The 19,632-nt window shown below is 51.5% G+C and overlaps 1 protein-coding gene across 2 annotated transcripts in view; it reads left to right on the top strand.

Annotated features, from left to right (window-relative positions):
• LOC143817481 (uncharacterized) overlaps positions 1–19,632 on the top strand; it is a 40,447-nt gene that overhangs the window by 351 nt on the left and 20,464 nt on the right. Inside the window, exons 2-3 of one of the 2 annotated variants that reach the window (XM_077298923.1) lie at positions 6,568–6,667; positions 6,778–7,010. In XM_077298923.1, the coding sequence (XP_077155038.1) occupies positions 6,598–6,667; positions 6,778–7,010 (303 nt within the window). In that variant the 5' untranslated portion in view covers positions 6,568–6,597. Of the gene's footprint in view, positions 1–6,458; positions 6,668–6,777; positions 7,011–19,632 lie in introns of those variants that run through there. The other variant, XM_077298924.1, reaches the window with a different exon arrangement.

Genomic DNA, 19,632 nt, shown 5'->3' with positions numbered 1-19,632 from the left:
GTCCCCTCTGCGGGTGGAGCGGACTGTGTGTCTCTCTGGTGTCCCCTCTGCGGGTGGAGCGGACTGTCTCTCTGGTGTCTCCTCTGTGGGTGGAGTGGACTGTGTCTCTCTGGTGTCCCCTCTGCGGGTGGAGCAGACTGTGTGTCTCTGGTGTCTCCTCTGCGGGTGGAGCGGACTGTCTCTCTGGTGTCTCCTCTGTGGGTGGAGCGGACTGTCTCTCTGGTGTCCCCTCTGCGGGTGGAGCGGACTGTGTGTCTCTGGTGTCTGCTCTGCGGGTGGAGCGGACTGTGTCTCTGGTGTCTCCTCTGTGGGTGGAGTGGACTGTGTCTCTCTGGTGTTTCCTCTGTGGGTGGAGCGGACTGTGTCTCTGGTGTCCCCTCTGCGGGTGGAGCGGACTGTGTCTCTCTGGTGTTTCCTCTGTGGGTGGAGCGGACTGTGTCTCTGGTGTCCCCTCTGCGGGTGGAGTGGACTGTGTCTCCTCTGTGGGTGGAGTGGACTGTGTGTCTCTGGTGTCCCCTCTGCGGGTGGAGGGGACTGTGTCTCTCTGGAGTCTCCTCTGTGGGTGGAGCGGACTGTGTCTCTCTGGCGTCTCCTCTGCGGGTGGAGTGGACTGTGTCTCCTCTGTGGGTGGAGTGGACTGTGTGTCTCTCTGGTGTCTCCTCTGCGGGTGGAGTGGACTGTGTCTCCTCTGCGGGTGGAGCGGACTGTGTCTCTGGTGTCTCCTCTGCGGGTGGAGCGGACTGTGTGTCTCTGGTGTCTCCTCTGTGGGTGGAGCGGACTGTGTGTCTCTGGTGTCTCCTCTGTGGGTGGAGCGGACTGTGTCTCTGGTGTCTCCTCTGTGGGTGGAGTGGACTGTGTCTCTGGTGTCCCCTCTGCGGGTGGAGTGGACTGTGTCTCCTCTGTGGGTGGAGTGGACTGTGTGTCTCTGGTGTCCCCTCTGCGGGTGGAGGGGACTGTGTCTCTCTGGAGTCTCCTCTGTGGGTGGAGCGGACTGTGTCTCTCTGGCGTCTCCTCTGCGGGTGGAGCGGACTGTGTCTCTGGTGTCTCCTCTGTGGGTGGAGTGGACTGTGTGTCTGGCGTCTCCTCTGCGGGTGGAGGGGACTGTGTCTCTGGTGTCTCCTCTGTGGGTGGAGTGGACTGTGTCTCTCTGGTGTCTCCTCTGCGGGTGGAGCGGACTGTGTGTCTCTGGTGTCTCCTCTGCGGGTGGAGCGGACTGTGTGTCTCTGGTGTCTCCTCTGTGGGTGGAGTGGACTGTGTCTCTCTGGTGTCTCCTCTGCGGGTGGAGCGAACTGTGTCTCTCTGGCGTCTCCTCTGCGGGTGGAGCGGACTGTGTCTCTGGTGTCTCCTCTGTGGGTGGAGTGGACTGTGTGTCTGGCGTCTCCTCTGCGGGTGGAGTGGACTGTGTCTCTCTGGTGTCTCCTCTGCGGGTGGAGTGGACTGTGTGTCGCTGGTGTCTCCTCTGTGGGTGGAGTGGACTGTGTGTCTCTCTGGTGTCTCCTCTGCGGGTGGAGCGGACTGTGTGTCTGGTGTCTCCTCTGTGGGTGGAGCGGACTGTGTCTCTGGTTTCTCCTCTGTGGGTGGAGTGGACTGTGTGTCGCTGGTGTCTCCTCTGCGGGTGGAGCGGACAGTGTGTCTCTGGTGTCTCCTCTGTGGGTGGAGTGGACTGTGTCTCTGGTGTCTGCTCTGTGGGTGGAGCGGACTGTGTGTCTCTGGTGTCTGCTCTGCGGGTGGAGCGGACTGTGTGTCTCTGGTGTCTGCTCTGCGGGTGGAGCGGACTGTGTGTCTCCGGTGTCTCCTCTGTGGGTGGAGTGGACTGTGTGTCTCTGGTGTCTGCTCTGTGGGTGGAGTGGACTGTGTGTCTCTGGTGTCTCCTCTGCGGGTGGAGCGGACTGTCTCTCTGGTGTCTGCTCTGCGGGTGGAGCGGACTGTGTCTCTGGTGTCTCCTCTGCGGGTGGAGCGGACTGTGTGTCTCTGGTGTCTCCTCTGTGGGTGGAGCGGACTGTCTCTCTGGTGTCTCCTCTGTGGGTGGAGCCGACTGTGTGTCTCTGGTGTCTCCTCTGTGGGTGGAGTGGACTGTGTCTCTCTGGTGTCTCCTCTGCGGGTGGAGTGGACTGTGTCTCTGGTGTCTCCTCTGTGGGTGGAGCGGACTGTGTCTCTGGTGTCTCCTCTGTGGGTGGAGTGGACTGTGTCTCTCTGGTGTCTCCTCTGCGGGTGGAGCGGACTGTCTCTCTGGTGTCTCCTCTGTGGGTGGAGTGGACTGTGTCTCTCTGGTGTCTCCTCTGTGGGTGGAGTGGACTGTGTCTCTCTGGTGTCTCCTCTGTGGGTGGAGTGGACTGTGTGTCTCTGGTGTCTCCTCTGCGGGTGGAGTGGACTGTGTCTCTCTGGTGTCTCCTCTGTGGGTGGAGTGGACTGTGTCTCTCTGGTGTCTCCTCTGTGGGTGGAGTGGACTGTGTGTCTCTGGTGTCTCCTCTGTGGGTGGAGTGGACTGTGTCTCTCTGGTGTCTCCTCTGTGGGTGGAGTGGACTGTGTCTCTCTGGTGTCTCCTCTGTGGGTGGAGTGGACTGTGTCTCTCTGGTGTCTCCTCTGTGGGTGGAGTGGACTGTGTGTCTCTGGTGTCTCCTCTGTGGGTGGAGTGGACTGTGTGTCTCTGGTGTCTCCTCTGTGGGTGGAGCGGACTGTGTCTCTCTGGTGTCTGCTCTGCGGGTGGAGCGGACTGTGTCTCTGGTGTCTGCTCTGCGGGTGGAGCGGACTGTGTGTCTCTGGTGTCTGCTCTGCGGGTGGAGCGGACTGTGTGTCTCTGGTGTCTGCTCTGCGGGTGGAGCGGACTGTGTGTCTCCGGTGTCTCCTCTGTGGGTGGAGTGGACTGTGTGTCTCTGGTGTCTGCTCTGTGGGTGGAGTGGACTGTGTGTCTCTGGTGTCTCCTCTGCGGGTGGAGCGGACTGTCTCTCTGGTGTCTGCTCTGCGGGTGGAGCGGACTGTCTCTCTGGTGTCTCCTCTGCGGGTGGAGCGGACTGTGTGTCTCTGGTGTCTCCTCTGTGGGTGGAGCGGACTGTCTCTCTGGTGTCTCCTCTGTGGGTGGAGCCGACTGTGTGTCTCTGGTGTCTCCTCTGTGGGTGGAGTGGACTGTGTCTCTCTGGTGTCTCCTCTGCGGGTGGAGTGGACTGTGTCTCTGGTGTCTCCTCTGTGGGTGGAGCGGACTGTGTCTCTGGTGTCTCCTCTGTGGGTGGAGTGGACTGTGTCTCTCTGGTGTCTCCTCTGCGGGTGGAGCGGACTGTCTCTCTGGTGTCTGCTCTGCGGGTGGAGCGGACTGTCTCTCTGGTGTCTCCTCTGCGGGTGGAGCGGACTGTGTCTCTGGTGTCTCCTCTGCGGGTGGAGCGGACTGTGTGTCTCTGGTGTCTCCTCTGTGGGTGGAGCGGACTGTCTCTCTGGTGTCTCCTCTGCGGGTGGAGTGGACTGTGTGTCTCTGGTGTCTCCTCTGTGGGTGGAGCGGACTGTCTCTCTGGTGTCTGCTCTGCGGGTGGAGCGGACTGTCTCTCTGGTGTCTCCTCTGCGGGTGGAGCGGACTGTGTCTCTGGTGTCTCCTCTGCGGGTGGAGCGGACTGTGTCTCTCTGGTGTCTCCTCTGCGGGTGGAGCGGACTGTCTCTCTGGTGTCTCCTCTGTGGGTGGAGTGGACTGTGTCTCTCTGGTGTCTCCTCTGTGGGTGGAGTGGACTGTGTCTCTCTGGTGTCTCCTCTGTGGGTGGAGTGGACTGTGTCTCTCTGGTGTCTCCTCTGCGGGTGGAGTGGACTGTGTCTCTCTGGTGTCTCCTCTGCGGGTGGGGTGGACTGTCTCTCTGGTGTCTCCTCTGCGGGTGGAGTGGACTGTGTCTCTCTGGTGTCTCCTCTGTGGGTGGAGTGGACTGTGTGTCTCTGGTGTCTCCTCTGTGGGTGGAGTGGACTGTGTGTCTCTGGTGTCTCCTCTGTGGGTGGAGCGGACTGTGTCTCTCTGGTGTCTCCTCTGCGGGTGGAGCGGACTGTGTCTCTCTGGTGTCTCCTCTGCGGGTGGAGCGGACTGTGTCTCCTCTGTGGGTGGAGCCGACTGTGTGTCTCTGGTGTCTCCTCTGTGGGTGGAGTGGACTGTCTCTCTGGTGTCTCCTCTGTGGGTGGAGTGGACTGTCTCTCTGGTGTCTCCTCTGCGGGTGGAGTGGACTGTGTCTCTCTGGTGTCTCCTCTGCGGGTGGAGCGGACTGTGTGTCTCTCTGGTGTCTCCTCTGCGGGTGGAGGGGACTGTGTGTCTGGTGTCTCCTCTGTGGGTGGAGCGGACTGTGTGTCTCTGGTGTCTCCTCTGTGGGTGGAGTGGACTGTGTGTCTCTGGTGTCTCCTTTGTGGGTGGAGTGGACTGTGTGTCTCTGGTGTCTGCTCTGCGGGTGGAGTGGACTTTGTGTCTCTCTGGTGTCTCCTCTGCGGGTGGAGTGGACTGTGTCTCTCTGGAGTCTGCTCTGCGGGTGGAGTGGACTGTGTGTCTCTCTGGTGTCTCCTCTGCGGGTGGAGTGGACTGTGTCTCCTCTGCGGGTGGAGCAGACTGTGTCTCTGGTGTCTCCTCTGCGGGTGGAGCGGACTGTGTCTCTCTGGTGTCTCCTCTGTGGGTGGAGCGGACTGTGTCTCTGGTGTCTCCTCTGCGGGTGGAGTGGACTGTGTGTCTCTCTGGTGTCTCCTCTGCGGGTGGAGTGGACTGTGTCTCTGGTGTCTCCTCTGCGGGTGGAGTGGACTGTGTGTCTCTGGTGTCTCCTCTGCGGGTGGAGTGGACTGTGTGTCTCTCTGGTGTCTCCTCTGCGGGTGGAGTGGACTGTGTGTCTCTGGTGTCTCCTCTGTGGGTGGAGCGGACTGTGTGTCTCTCTGGTGTCTCCTCTGCTGGTGGAGTGGACTTTGTGTCTCTCTGGTGTCTGCTCTGTGGGTGGAGTGGACTGTGTGTCTCTGGTGTCTGCTCTGCGGGTGGAGCGGACTGTGTCTCCTCTGCGGGTGGAGTGGACTGTGTCTCTGGTGTCTGCTCTGCGGGTGGAGTGGACTTTGTGTCTCTCTGGTGTCTGCTCTGCGGGTGGAGTGGACTTTGTGTCTCTCTGGTGTCTCCTCTGCGGGTGGAGCGGACTGTGTCTCCTCTGTGGGTGGAGCCGACTGTGTGTCTCTGGTGTCTCCTCTGTGGGTGGAGTGGACTGTCTCTCTGGTGTCTCCTCTGTGGGTGGAGTGGACTGTCTCTCTGGTGTCTCCTCTGCGGGTGGAGTGGACTGTGTCTCTCTGGTGTCTCCTCTGCGGGTGGAGCGGACTGTGTGTCTCTCTGGTGTCTCCTCTGCGGGTGGAGGGGACTGTGTGTCTGGTGTCTCCTCTGTGGGTGGAGCGGACTGTGTGTCTCTGGTGTCTCCTCTGTGGGTGGAGTGGACTGTGTGTCTCTGGTGTCTCCTTTGTGGGTGGAGTGGACTGTGTGTCTCTGGTGTCTGCTCTGCGGGTGGAGTGGACTTTGTGTCTCTCTGGTGTCTCCTCTGCGGGTGGAGTGGACTGTGTCTCTCTGGAGTCTGCTCTGCGGGTGGAGTGGACTGTGTGTCTCTCTGGTGTCTCCTCTGCGGGTGGAGTGGACTGTGTCTCCTCTGCGGGTGGAGCGGACTGTGTCTCTGGTGTCTCCTCTGCGGGTGGAGCGGACTGTGTCTCTCTGGTGTCTCCTCTGTGGGTGGAGCGGACTGTGTCTCTGGTGTCTCCTCTGTGGGTGGAGTGGACTGTGTCTCTGGTGTCTCCTCTGCGGGTGGAGTGGACTGTGTGTCTCTGGTGTCTCCTCTGCGGGTGGAGTGGACTGTGTGTCTCTTTGGTGTCTCCTCTGCGGGTGGAGTGGACTGTGTCTCTGGTGTCTCCTCTGCGGGTGGAGCGGACTGTGTGTCTCTGGTGTCTCCTCTGCGGGTGGAGTGGACTGTGTGTCTCTTTGGTGTCTCCTCTGCGGGTGGAGTGGACTGTGTCTCTGGTGTCTCCTCTGCGGGTGGAGTGGACTGTGTGTCTCTGGTGTCTCCTCTGTGGGTGGAGCGGACTGTGTGTCTCTCTGGTGTCTCCTCTGCGGGTGGAGTGGACTGTCTCTCTGGTGTCTCCTCTGCTGGTGGAGTGGACTTTGTGTCTCTCTGGTGTCTGCTCTGTGGGTGGAGTGGACTGTGTGTCTCTGGTGTCTGCTCTGCGGGTGGAGCGGACTGTGTCTCCTCTGTGGGTGGAGTGGACTGTGTCTCTGGTGTCTGCTCTGCGGGTGGAGTGGACTGTGTCTCTCTGGTGTCTGCTCTGCGGGTGGAGTGGACTTTGTGTCTCTCTGGTGTCTGCTCTGCGGGTGGAGTGGACTTTGTGTCTCTCTGGAGTCTGCTCTGCGGGTGGAGTGGACTTTGTGTCTCTCTGGTGTCTCCTCTGCTGGTGGAGTGGACTTTGTGTCTCTCTGGTGTCTCCTCTGCTGGTGGAGTGGACTTTGTGTCTCTCTGGTGTCTGCTCTGCGGGTGGAGCGGACTGTGTCTCTGGTGTCTCCTCTGCTGGTGGAGTGGACTGTGTTTCACTTTGGTGTTTCTTCTGCAGGTGGAGTGAACTGCGTTGCCCCCTGCAGATATGGCAGCCGTCTCATGGTCACAGAGGGTCCTGGAGCTGGTGCTGAAGCTGAACAATCTGCAGCGTGCAGGTGGAGTGGCATGTTGTGTGCGCCCGGGGTATGCACAGTCTCGCTCCCCGTGTGTAGGACTCGGTGTGCGGCACTGATCACGGGCGTCTTGTTCCCCTCTGGTTCCGCAGGTTGCCTCCCGTTCTGTGTCCTCGGTAAGCGGGTCGGGTGGGTGACGCCGCCGGTGGCGCAGATCCTGGCGCAGAGTTCTGACGTATTCACACTGTATGAAGACTCCGGAGCCCGACTGGAGCTGAGCGACCGACTGTGCGGCCCCCAGGAGCGGACGACGGCGGTGCAGGAGGTGATGGAGGTGCTGCGGGGGCGGGGCGGCTTCCCCTGTCTGCAGGAATGGAGGAATGAGGTGAGAGCGCCCCGTAATAAGAGGAGACGTCAGCGCCGTGCCGTAATAAGAGGAGACGTCAGCGCCGTGCCGTAATAAGAGGAGACGTCAGCGCCGTGCCGTAATAAGAGGAGACGTCAGCGCCGTGCCGTAATAAGAGGAGACGTCAGCGCCGTGCCGTAATAAGAGGAGACGTCAGCGCCGTGCCGTAATAAGAGGAGACGTCAGCGCCGTGCCGTAATAAGAGGAGACGTCAGCGCCGTGCCGTAATAAGAGGAGACGTCAGCGCCGTGCCGTAATAAGAGGAGACGTCAGCGCCGTGCCGTAATAAGAGGAGACGTCAGCGCCGTGCCGTAATAAGAGGAGACGTCAGCGCCGTGCCGTAATAAGAGGAGACGTCAGCGCCGTGCCGTAATAAGAGGAGACGTCAGCGCCGTGCCGTAATAAGAGGAGACGTCAGCGCCGTGCCGTAATAAGAGGAGACGTCAGCGCCGTGCCGTAATAAGAGGAGACGTCAGCGCCGTGCCGTAATAAGAGGAGACGTCGGCGCCGTGCCGTAATAAGAGGAGACGTCGGCGCCGTGCCGTAATAAGAGGAGACGTCGGCGCCGTGCCGTAATAAGAGGAGACGTCGGCGCCGTGCCGTAATAAGAGGAGACTTCAGCGCCGTGCCGTAATAAGAGGAGACTTCAGCGCCGTGCCGTAATAAGAGGAGACTTCAGCGCCGTGCCGTAATAAGAGGAGACGTCAGCGCCGTGCCGTAATAAGAGGAGATATTAGGGTTACATATTCGGAATGTCCACTGAGAAATCTATGACTCATGTAATCGCTAGGATCTAATCCCACGAAATGCAACAAATTGATTTCTCTGTAAGCGGGTCATATGTGTGTTTACACTTAAGGTACCTTCACATTAAGCGACGCTGCAGCGATAGCGACAACGATGCCGATCGCTGCAGCGTCGCTGTTTGGTCGCTGGAGAGCTGTCACACAGACAGCTCTCCAGCGACCAACGATGCCGAGGTCCCTGGGTAACCAGGGTAAACATCGGGTTACTAAGCGCAGGGCCGCGCTTAGTAACCCGATGTTTACCCTGGTTACCAGCGTAAAATGTAAAAAAAAGAAACACTACATACTCACCTTCGCATCCCCCGGCGTCCGCTTCCTGCACTGACTGAGCGCCAGCCGTAAGTGAAAGCACAGCACAGCGGTGACGTCACCGCTCTGCTGTTAGGGCCGGCGCTCAGTCAGTGCAGGAAGCGGACGCCGGGGGATGCGAAGGTGAGTATGTAGTGTTTCTTTTTTTTACATTTTACGCTGGTAACCAGGGTAAACATCGGGTTACTAAGCGCGGCCCTGGTTACCAGCGTAAAATGTAAAAAAAAGAAACACTACATACTCACCTTCGCATCCCCCGGCGTCTGCTTCCTGCACTGACTGAGCGCCGGCCCTAACAGCAGAGCGGTGACGTCACCGCTGTGCTGTGCTTTCACTTACGGCTGGCGCTCAGTCAGTGCAGGAAGCGGACGCCGGGGGATGCGAAGGTGAGTATGTAGTGTTTCTTTTTTTTACATTTTACGCTGGTAACCAGGGTAAACATCGGGTTACTAAGCGCGGCCCTGCGCTTAGTAACTCGATGTTTACCCTGGTTACCAGTGTAAAACATCGCTGGCATCGTGGCTTTTGGTGTCAAACACGACGATACACGCCGATCTGACGACCAAATAAAGTTCTGAACTTTAATCAACGACCAGCGATATCACAGCAGGATCCAGATCGCTGCTGTGTGTCACACACAACGATATCGCTATCCAGGACGCTGCAACGTCACGGATCGCTAGCGATGTCGTTTCGTGTGAAGGTACCTTTACCCCTTCACCCCCAAGGGTGGTTTGCACGTTAATGACCGGGCTAATTTTTACAATTCTGACCACTGTCCCTTTATGAGGTTATAACTCTGGAATGCTTCAACGGATCCCGGTGATTCTGACATTGTTTTCTCGTGACATATTGTACTTCATGATAGTGGTAACATTTCTTCGATATAACTTGCGTTTATTTGTGAAAAAAAATGGAAATTTGGCGATAATTTTGAAAATTTCGCAATTTTCCAACTTTGAGTGTTTATGCCCTTAAATCACAGAGATATGTCACACAAAATACTTAATAAGTAACATTTCCCACGTGTCTACTTTACATCAGCACAATTTTGGAACTAACATTTTTTTTGTTAGGGAGTTATAAGGGTTAAAAGTTGACCAGCAATTTCTTATTTTTACAACACCATTTTTTTTTAGGGACCACATCTCATTTGAAGTCATTTTGAGGGGTCTATATGATAGAAAATACCCAAGTGTGACACCATTCTAAAAACTGCACCCCTCAAGGTGCTCAAAACCACATTCAAGAAGTTTATTAACCCTTCAGGTGTTTCACAGGAATTTTTGGAATGTTTAAATAAAAATGAACATTTAACTTTTTTTCACACAAAATTTACTTCAGCTCCAATTTGTTTTATTTTACCAAGGGTAACAGGAGAAATTGGACCCCAAAAGCTGTTGTACAATTTGTCCTGAGTATGCTGATACCCCATATGTGGGGGGGAACCACTGTTTGGGCGCATGGCAGAGCTCGGAAGGGAAGGAGCGCCATTTGGAATGCAGACTTAGATGGATTGGTCTGCAGGCGTCACGTTGCTTTTGCAGAGCCCCTAATGTACCTAAACAGTAGAAACCCCCCACAAGTGACCCCATATTGGAACCTAGACCCCCAAGGAACTTATCTAGATGTTGTGAGAGCTTTGAACCCCCAAGTGTTTCACTACAGTTTATAACGCAGAGCCGTGAAAATAATTTTTTTTTTTTTTTTCCACAAATTATTTTTTAGCCCCCAGTTTTGTATTTTCCCAAGGGCAACAGGAGAAATTGGACCCCAAAAGTTGTTCTCCAATGTGTCCTGAGTACGCTGATACCCCATATGTTGGGGTAAACCACTGTTTGGGCACACAGGAGAGCTCGGAAGGGAAGGAGCGCCGTTTTACTTTTTCAACACAGAATTGGCTGGAATTGAGATCGGACGCCATGTCGCGTTTGGAGAGCCCCTGATGTGCCGAAACAGTGGAAACTCCCCAATGTGATGAAGGGGAGTTTGATTTACTTTTATAGCTGATTTTTTAGCGGATTTTTATGATTGGCAGCCGTCACACACTGAAAGATGCTTTTTATTGCAAAAAATATTTTTTGCGTCTCCACATTTTGAGACCTATAATTTTTCCATATTTTGGTCCACAGAGTCATGTGAGGTCTTGTTTTTTGCGGGACGAGTTGACGTTTTTATTGGTAACATGTTCGTGCACGCGAGATTTTTTGATCGCTTTTTTATTCCGATTTTTGTGAGGCAGAATGACCAAAAACCAGCTATTCATGAATTTCTTTTGGGGGAGGCGTTTATACCGTTCCGCATTTGGTAAAATTGATAAAGCAGTTTTATTCTTTGGGTCAGTACGATTACAGCGATATCTCATTTATATCATTTTTTTTATGTTTGGTGCTTTTATACGATAAAAACTATTTTATAGAGAAAATATTTTGGCATCGCTTTATTCTGGGGACTATAACTATAACTTTTTTATTGTTTTGCTTATGATGCTATATCCTGGCTCGTTTTTTGTGGGACAAGATGACGTTTGCAGCGGTACCATGGTTATTTATATTCGTCTTTTTGATTGCGTGTTATTCCACTTCTTGTTCGGCAGTATGAGAATAAAGCGTTTTTTGCCTCTGTTTTTTTTTTTTTTTTACGGTGTTCACTGAAGCGGTTAACTAGTGATATAGTTTTATAGGTGGGGTCTTTACGGACGCGGCGATACTAAATATGTGTACTTTTATTGTTTTTTTTTTTTTGTTTGTTTGTTTTAGATAAAGAAATGTATTTATGGGAATAATTTTTTTTCTTTATTTAGGAATTTTCATTTATTTATTTTTTTACACATGTGGAAATTTTTTTTTTTACTTTGTCCCAGGGGGGGTATCACAGATTGCTGATCTGACAGTTTGCACAGCACTCTGTCAGATCAGCGATCTGACTGACAGCGCTACAGGATTACCAGCGCCTGCTCTGGACCCGGAAGTAATCCCTGCAGGACCCGGAAGCAGCCCTGTGGCCATTTTGGATCCGGGGCCTGCAGGGATAGGAGATAAGAGACCCTCGCAGCAACGCGATCATATCGCGTTGCTCCGGGGGTCTCAGGGAAGCCCACAGGGAGCCCCCTCCCTGCGCGATGCTTCCCTGTACTACCGGCACACCGCGATCATGTTTGATCGCGGTGTGCCGGGGGTTAATGTGCCGGGGGCAGTCTGTGACCACTCCTGGCACATAGTGCCGGATGTCAGCTGCAATAGGCAGCTGACACCCGGACGCGCTCCCCTCGAGAGCGCGGCCAATCGCGCTGGACGTACTATTTCGTCCTTGGGAATTAGGGCCCACCCCACATGGACGGAAAAGTATGTCCAATGGCAGAAAGGGGTTAAAAGAACCTCCCTGATGTGGTGAGCATCATGGTCTTTGTAGTGTTCTTCTATGAGGTTCATACAGCGAGTTATGTATAAAAATGACTTGTCAGAACTCTAAGAAAGGGGAGGATTCAGCCTCTCAGTTAGGTCACCGCAGGTGGAGTGCCTTGGTTTTGGGCACGGAGATAAGTGAGTGAGACATCAGTCTTCACTAGTCTTTTGTTGTCTAGCTGCGAGATGGATCTGTAATGCACTGGGATATATGTCCGCCCATCCCCCACAGCACATGGTCAGCCATGAGATGAAATGACATAAGGAACTGTAAGGCTATGTGCACACGCTGCGGACTGGTGTGCGGATTTTTCCGCACTGATTTTGATAAATCCGCAGGGCAAAAACACTGCGTTTTCCAGGACGTCCCCCTGACAGCACTCTGGAGGACGTCCTCCTCCTTTTTGCAGGGACAGGAAACAACACGAGAGGTTAAAAGGTCCCCCTCCGCCCCCTTTCCTTTAGTGTTTTTCCTGTCCCTGCATGGAGGGACACACGAGAGAAGCGAGCTTACCGGACCAGAGGGCTCAGGGGGATCGTGCGGCTGGTCCAATATCCTTCCCCCTCGTCGATAGCCCAGGGCACATACTTCCCGGGTGGGAGTCCCTGTGCCCAGAGACCAGTCGAGCGGACGCGCTCCTGGGTGAGCCGCTTCCTCCCAGGGGGAGACTCTCGGCTCGGGCGCCAGGAAGAACAAGAGGCGCCGGCGCCAGGAAGGTGGAAAGGCGCATAGGTCCGCATGCTCTCATACGAGCATGCAGGCACGGCAGAACCTCCCGGCTTCAGCGTGCGTTCCACTGCGTGGAACGCGGAAGTAAGTGTATATCGTCACTTCCGGTGACGTCAGCGGTGTCATTTTCGGCGGTAGAACATGCGTTCCACAGTGTGGAACGCTGAAACATCGATAAAATGGCGCCGGATATGGGAATGGGCGTCCAGCGTTCTACTCAGCAAGCGCTACAGTGAACCAGGACGCACATTCACAGGCACGAGCCGGAAAGGAGGTCTGCAATGCCAGAGACAAGGGGTAAGTGCAGCAGTGCTGCTAAATCCCTATATGTATATCTGGCAGGAGATGTTCTATTTATATGGTATATTTATATTTAAACAGAGGATATGGATCCCAGGAGTGAGGAGGCTGGGGTAAGTGCGCATAGCACATATTACCTTCCACTCTTATTCCTAAGTCACTAAGATGTACTCACTCTTAGGCTGGAGTCACACTTGGCGTAAGACAATACGCCACGTATTATACGTCCGTACTACGGCCGTAATACGGAGAAATGTTCCCAAAATAGTGATCCGTAGGCAGGGTGTGTCAGCGTATTTTGCGCATGGCATCCTCCGTATGTAATCCGTATGGCATCCGTACTGCGAGATTTTTGCGCAGGCTTGCAAAACCGACATCTAATGGATTTATGTGCTCAAATGTTAGGGAAAACATATATACAGTATATATATATATATATATTATACACTCACCGGCCACTTTATTAGGTACACCATGCTAGTAACGGGTTGGACCCCCTTTTGCCTTCAGAACTGCCTCAATTCTTCGTGGCATAGATTCAACAAGGTGCTGGAAGCATTCCTCAGAGATTTTGGTCCATATTGACATGATGGCATCACACAGTTGCCGCAGATTTGTCGGCTGCACATCCCAAAGATGCTCCATACAAGGCAGGATGGATCCATGCTTTCATGTTGTTTACGCCAAATTCTGACCCTACCATCCGAATGTCGCAGCAGAAATCGAGACTCATCAGACCAAGCAACGTTTTTCCAATCTTCTACTGTCCAATTTCGATGAGCTTGTACAAATTGTAGCCTCAGTTTCCTGTTCTTAGCTGAAAGGAGTGGTACCCGGTGTGGTCTTCTGCTGCTGTAGCCCATCTGCCTCAAAGTTCGACGCACTGTGCGTTCAGAGATGCTCTTAGGCCTACCTTGGTTGTAACGGGTGGCGATTTGAGTCACTGTTGCCTTTCTATCAGCTCGAACCAGTCTGCCCATTCTCCTCTGACCTCTGGCATCAACAAGGCATTTCCGCCCACAGAACTGCCGCTCACTGGATTTTTTTTCTTTTTCGGACCATTCTCTGTAAACCCTAGAGATGGTTGTGCGTGAAAATCCCAGTAGATCAGCAGTTTCTGAAATACTCAGACCAGCCCTTCTGGCACCAACAACCATGCCACGTTCAAAGGCACTCAAATCACCTTTCTTCCCCATACTGATGCTCGGTTTGAACTGCAGGAGATTGTCTTGACCATGTCTACATGCCTAAATGCACTGAGTTGCCGCCATGTGATTGGCTGATTAGAAATTAAGTGTTAACAAGAAGTTGGACAGGTGTACCTAATAAAGTGGCCGGTGAGTGTATATATATATATATATATATATATATATATATATATATATATATATATATATATACCGTATTTCGCGGACTATAAGACGCACCGGACTATAAGGCGCACCCAGGTTTTAGAGGTGGAAAATAGGGAAAAAAAATATTTGAAGCAAAAAAAATGTGGTAAAATATTTAATAACATAAATAACATACTATTATATGTGGTGTTATTATATATAATAGTACGTTATTATGTTGGAAGCTGCGGGACCAGTGTGGTGTCTGTACAGTACTATATGAAGACACTGGAGGGTGAGTATAAGAATGGGGGCACAGGGCTTATAGTGAAAGCACCACTCCAGCACTGCAAAATAGCACTGGAGTGCTGCTTTAAAATCCCATGGGAGAACTATAACTCCCAGCATGTCCTGCAGATCCTATGACATGCTGGGAGTTATAGATAACCACAGGAGTGGCAGAGTGCTTTATTGTGTGTTGTAGACTAACCTCTTAATTGTGGCAGCCAGCTGTGGTGAGGTAAATGCATCCCATGGCTGCACACACACAGAGCCCTCCCTCTTGTTGCCTCTCCACAGCACAGCACAGGTTATAAGAGGAAGCCAGCAGATTCTAGTGGGGAGTCTGAAGGACCTATGATGATGTCAGGAAGAGGGAGGGCTCTGAGCTGCCATGTGATGCTCCAGCCCGCCCACTCCTGACATCATCACAGGTCCTGATTGTGCACAACACTCAGCGTCCAGGCAGGTAGGCAGCGATCTCCTGGCCCCTGCTACTGCCTCCTGCTCCCCAGGACACACAAATCTCCTTAGCTGCTGAAGGAATCAGCGCTGAGGAAGCCCTGTGTGTCCCTGATTAAGTGCAGCATTCATGTGCTGCTCCCGGCTCACTGCTCAGCTGATCGGTGGGCGGGGAGCCGCTCATAAATATTCACTGCACTTAATCAGCGGGGCCAAGTGCTTTCCCCAGCAGCTGATTCCGGGCAGCGGGACATCCTGAAGTGGGATAACAGTGCGATCCCACTCCCTGCTGCCCCCCTCCCCACATGCTATATCCGGACTATAAGACGCACCCACACTTTCCTCCCAAATTTGGAGGGGAAAAAAGTGCGTCTTATAGTCCAAAAAATACGGTATATATATATTCTGTATTTAGATTTCATTCAGCGCGATATCTGTGAACAGCCGGTAATTCAATTGCCGGCTTTGCATTTCTCCTGCACAAACCCAACATGATATGAGACATGATTACATACAGTAAACCATCTCATATCCCCTTTTTTTTGCATATTCCACACTACTAATGTTAGTAGTGTGTATGTGCAAAATTTCAGCGCTGTAGCTGCTAAAATAAAGGGTTAAATGGCGGAAAAAACTGGCGTGGGCTCCCGTGCAATTTTCTCCGCCAGAGTGGTAAAGCCAGTGACTGAGGGCAGATATTAATAGCCAGAAGAGGGTCCATGGTTATTGGCCCCCCCTGGCTACAAACATCTGCCCCCAGCCACCCCAGAAAAGGCACATCTGGAAGATGCGCCTATTCTGGCACTTGGCCACTCTTCCCACTCCCTGTAGCGGTGGGATATGGGGTAATGAAGGGTTAATGTCACCTTGCTATTGTAAGGTGACATTAAGCCAGATTAATAATGGAGAGGCGTCAATTATGTCACCTATCCATTATTAATCCAATAGTATTAAATGGTTAATAAAACACACACACACATGATTTAAAAGTATTTTAATGAAATAAACACAGCGGTTGTTGTAATAATTTATTGTTCTCTCAATCCATTTCCAGGCCCTCGCTTGGCAAAATAATAAACGCACAAGATACATACCTTCTGATGTCCGGTCACTTCCCACGATGTAATCCATCTGAAGGGGTTAACTAATATTACAGGCAGAGCTGCGATAAACCACTCGCTTGTGCCTGTAATCCCCGGGTGCTGAAAGGAAAGCTGGATCTGTACTTACATTGAGTCGCGGTGATGCGCCCTCTGGTGGATGTTCTCATGAACTGCAGCCTGGGAACTTTTTCCCACGCTCCAGGTCATATGAGGACATCCACCAGGGGGCGCCTCACCGCGACTGAAGGAAATGTAGGTCAATGACCTACATTTCATTCATTCGCCGGGGGATTACAGACACGAGCGAGTGGTTTATCGCAGCTCGTGCCTGTAATATTAGTTAACCCCTCCAGATGGATTACCTCGTGGGACGTGACGGGTCAGCAGAAGGTATGTATATTGTGCGTTTATTATGTTGCCAAGCGAGGGCCTGGAAATGGATTTGAGAGAACAATAAATTATTACAACAACCTCTGTGTTTATTTCATTAAACTACTTTTAAATCATGTGTGTGTGTGTTTTTTAACCCTTTCATACAATTGGATTAATAATGGATAGGTGTCATAATTGACACCTCTCCATTATTAATCTGGCTTAATGTCACCTTACAATAGCAAGGTGGCATTAACCCTTCATTACCCCATATCCCACCGCTACAGGGAGTGGGAAGAGAGTGGCCAAGTGCCAGAATAGGCGCATCTTCCAGATGTGCCTTTTCTGGGGTGGCTGGGGGCAGATGTTTGTAGCCAGGGGGGGCAATAACCATGGACCCTCTCCTGGCTATTAATATCTGCCCTCAGTCACTGGCTTTACCATTCTGGCGGAGAAAATTGCGCGGGAGCCCACGCCAATTTTTTCCGCCATTTAACGCTTTATTTCAGCAGCTACAGCGCCCACATTTTGCACATACACATTACTAACATTAGTAGTGTGGAATATGCAAAAAAAAAAAAGGGGATATGAGATGGTTTACTGTATGTAATCATGTCTCATATCATGTCGGGTTTGTGCAGGAGAAATGAAAAGCCGGCAATTGAATTACCGACTTTTCACTAACACCGCTGCGTATTTCTCGCAAGTCACACTGCTGGTCCGTGTGGAATCCGTATGTTTCTCGCCCCCATAGACTTTCATTGGTGATTTTTTTGCGCAATACGCTGACAAACGCAGCATGCTGCGATTTTGTACGGCCGTAGAAAGCCGTATAATACTGAACCGTAATATGCAGCTAATAGGAGCAGCCCCATTGAGAATAATTGTGCCGTATGTTATGCGAGTTTTACGGACGTAGTTTCTGCGCTCTTACGTCCGTAAAACTCGCCAGTGTGACGCCGGCCTTATACTTAGGATAAGGAGACTCAACAGACATCCCTGCCAGTGGCAAAAAAGTCAGGCAAGGCTCCATATGTAATGCAAAGTTACCAGAGGCACATAAAAAGGAGTTGTGTGGGTCATGCATCTGTAGAGTTGTAAGAGAAGAACAACCATCATTATTATCCGAAATGAGATCTTTAATTCGGGAAGAAGTACAGAATTCATTAGCTACCATGACACAACGGTACCCCTCCAGCCCAGGTCGGGGTCGCGAAAGACCACGAATGGACCTGGACCAGGATGATGTGGAGGCTTCATCTAAAGAAGAATCAGACGGTAGAAGTTCGGATCAAGAAGAAGGAGAATTACCATTGGAGGAACAGGATCAAGGAAGAAAGTTTCTATTTCCCGTGGAAGAGACAAAAGATTTAGTGCAAGCTGTGAGGAATACAATGCAGATGAAAGAGGAGCCGCGGCCGAAGTCCAGACAAGATTTGATGTTTGGAGGACTGACATCACAAAGACAGACGGTATTCCCTGTAAGCGATCACCTGAAACAGATGATATTGCAAGAATGGAAGGATGCGGAACGTAGACTGATAGTGTCTCGGGAGTTTAAAAGTCGTCTACCATTTGATCCGGAGGATATCAAGTCATGGGAGGAAATTCCGAAAGTTGACGTACCCATAGCCAAGGTTACTAAAAAAAACGGCTATTCCATTTGAGGACTCATCTAGTCTCAGAGACGCTATGGACCGCAAAGCAGATATTCTGTTGCGCCGTTCCTGGGAAACGTCGGCAGCACTGATAAAAGCTAACATTGCAGCCACGTCAGTAGCTAGATCAATGTATTTGTGGATGGGGCAGTTAGAGGAACATTTGGTGAATAAAACCCCGCGGGCCGATATAATTTCTTCCTTACCCATCATAAAGTCTGCCACAGCCTTTATGGCTGACACGTCAGCAGAATCCGTGAGATTTGCGGCCAGGAATAGCTCATTATCCAATGCGACTCGTAGAGCTATATGGCTTAAATCATGGTCAGGAGATAATTTATTTTTAGATGCATTATGTGCTATTCCCTTTTCAGGATCCAAGGTATTTGGACAGGCATTAGATGATATTCTAGAATCCGCTTCAGACAATAAAAAAGGATTTCCAGAGGAAAAACCGAAAAAGTTTCAGCCATTTCGGAAAAGACCCCCACCTCGAAGTTCCTATAGAGGCAAGCAGCCTGACTATAGAGAACAGTGGAGATCCAACAGGGGTACCTATAGAGGAGCATACTCTCAGAACCGAAGGGGAAGAAATTCCCTGTTTGGATCAAGCCCTAGATCTAGGAGACAATGACGCCATAGGTATAGGGGGCAGACTCAGTCTTTTCCTGAACAACTGGAAAAAGATTACAAAAAATGCCTATGTCCTCAAAATAATTTCAGAAGGATACAAGATAGAGCTCGTATCCCCAGCACCACAGAGGTGTATTCCACCCACCAGTGTGGCAAAAAATTCACCAATGTTCTTAGACCTTCTGAAGTTATTCAGGTCTCAAGTTATAGTGCGGGTTCCCAAAACAGAAATAGCCAGAGGTCACTACTCTTCACTATTTTCAATTCCAAAGCCATCGGGAGAAACTCGCACAATAATAAACCTAAAACCCTTGAACGTCTATGTAAGATACAAAAGATTCAGAATGGAATCAATAAAAACAACTGTCCACCTCATAGACAAAGATGCGGTAATGTGTACGCTCGACCTAAAAAGTGCGTATCATCAGGTACCAATCCATGCAACATCTCAGGAGCTTCTGAGGTTTTCTGTAAAGATTCCGGACCAAACCTGCTACCTACAATTTCAGTGTCTCCCGTTCGGCCTGGCCTCAGCACCAAGGATATTTACAAAACTGGTAGCAGAGGTGGTGGCATACTTAAGAAACGAAGGAATTACAATAATTCCTTATTTGGACGATTTTCTGCTGGTAGCCAGAACAAAAAACATCTTAGTCCTACACAGGGATCGAGCCATTTCAGTCCTAGAATATCTAGGTTGGGTTGTAAATCAGGAGAAATCGCACATAAAGCCCGAATCTCGGAAGGTGTTTCTGGGAGTTCTTCTAGATGCCACCTCAAGACAATCCTTTTTGCCAAGAGAAAAGCAGGTGTCAATGCGAACGTTAATCATGGAATTCCTAAAACATCAGATTACTATAAGATTGGCCATGAAGATCTTAGGGAAGATGACGGCCTGTATCACTTGCGTAAGGTGGGCACAGGCTCACTCAAGATTGTTAGGCCATGTGCACACGTTCAGGATTTTTAGCGTTTTTTTCGCGTTTTTTCGCTATAAAAACGTGATAAAAACGCGAAAAACGCTAACATATGCCTCCTATTATTTACAGTGTATTCCGCATTTTTTGTGCAAATGTTGCGATTTTTTTTCCGCGAAAAAATCGCATCGCGGAAAAAAAAGCAACATGTTCATTAAAAATGCGGAATTGCGGGGATTCCGCACACCTAGGAGTGCATTGATCTGCTTACTTCCCGCACGGGGCTGTGCACAC

The sequence above is a fragment of the Ranitomeya variabilis genome, chromosome 3 (assembly GCF_051348905.1).
Source record: "Ranitomeya variabilis isolate aRanVar5 chromosome 3, aRanVar5.hap1, whole genome shotgun sequence".
In the NCBI taxonomy this organism is placed as follows: Eukaryota; Metazoa; Chordata; class Amphibia; order Anura; family Dendrobatidae; genus Ranitomeya; species Ranitomeya variabilis.
This window is presented reverse-complemented; position numbering and strand designations above follow the sequence as displayed.